Source organism: Penaeus monodon, chromosome 25 (assembly GCF_015228065.2).
Source record: "Penaeus monodon isolate SGIC_2016 chromosome 25, NSTDA_Pmon_1, whole genome shotgun sequence".
Taxonomy (NCBI): Eukaryota; Metazoa; Arthropoda; class Malacostraca; order Decapoda; family Penaeidae; genus Penaeus; species Penaeus monodon.
Genome location: NC_051410.1, coordinates 14,691,884 through 14,692,466, shown reverse-complemented (window position 1 = coordinate 14,692,466; position 583 = coordinate 14,691,884). Strand labels below are relative to the sequence as shown.

Sequence of the window (583 nt, the reverse complement as noted above, 5' to 3'; positions counted from 1 at the left end):
CAGTTTTGTTAACAGTTTTTTTAATTTTCTTCATTATTGTCATTATCATCAAGTATTATCTTTCTTCTTTACAGAACATTCCCATGCCCCTCATCTACACAGTCATGCTTTGGTGGACTGGGACAACTTCAGAAACAGCAATTGCCCTTTGCAACAAGTGCCTTGACAGCAAGCTCAGAGAAAGCAGAACCATCCTCAGACCTGCTACTGAGTGATTCTTGTGTTGCTAGACTGAAGGAGATCTTGGGAGATGAAGATAAAACATCTTTTTTGAGAGTAATTGTGGAAGGGGGCGGTTGTTCAGGATTTCAGTACAAGTTTGACATAGACACAGAAGTACAAGAGGATGATAGGTAATGTATATGAAAATGACTGCTGTATGTTACAGTTATTTTCTAAGCATAATATCCATCTCTTCCTCTCCTTTGAAGATCTGACACTTTCTCTCTGTGAGTCCCTTCTGAACTTAGGCAGTTACAGCTACTTCCAGTATAAGCTCACATATATAAGCTCACATCACAATCCTTTCTTTGACCATACTCCAAACCAAAACATTGCTGTGGTTACTTATCCCTTATAGGAC

At 38.9% G+C, this 583-nt stretch overlaps 1 protein-coding gene across 1 annotated transcript in view; it reads left to right on the top strand.

Moving 5' to 3' along the window:
• LOC119589068 (iron-sulfur cluster assembly 2 homolog, mitochondrial-like) overlaps window positions 1-353 on the top strand; it is a gene marked incomplete at its 3' end in the record, with an annotated part of 6,271 nt that extends 5,918 nt beyond the window's left edge. Inside the window, 1 exon segment of the mRNA XM_037937645.1 lies at window positions 75-353. Within this exon segment, the coding sequence (XP_037793573.1) occupies window positions 75-353 (279 nt within the window).
• Window positions 354-583: the final 230 nt, after the last annotated feature.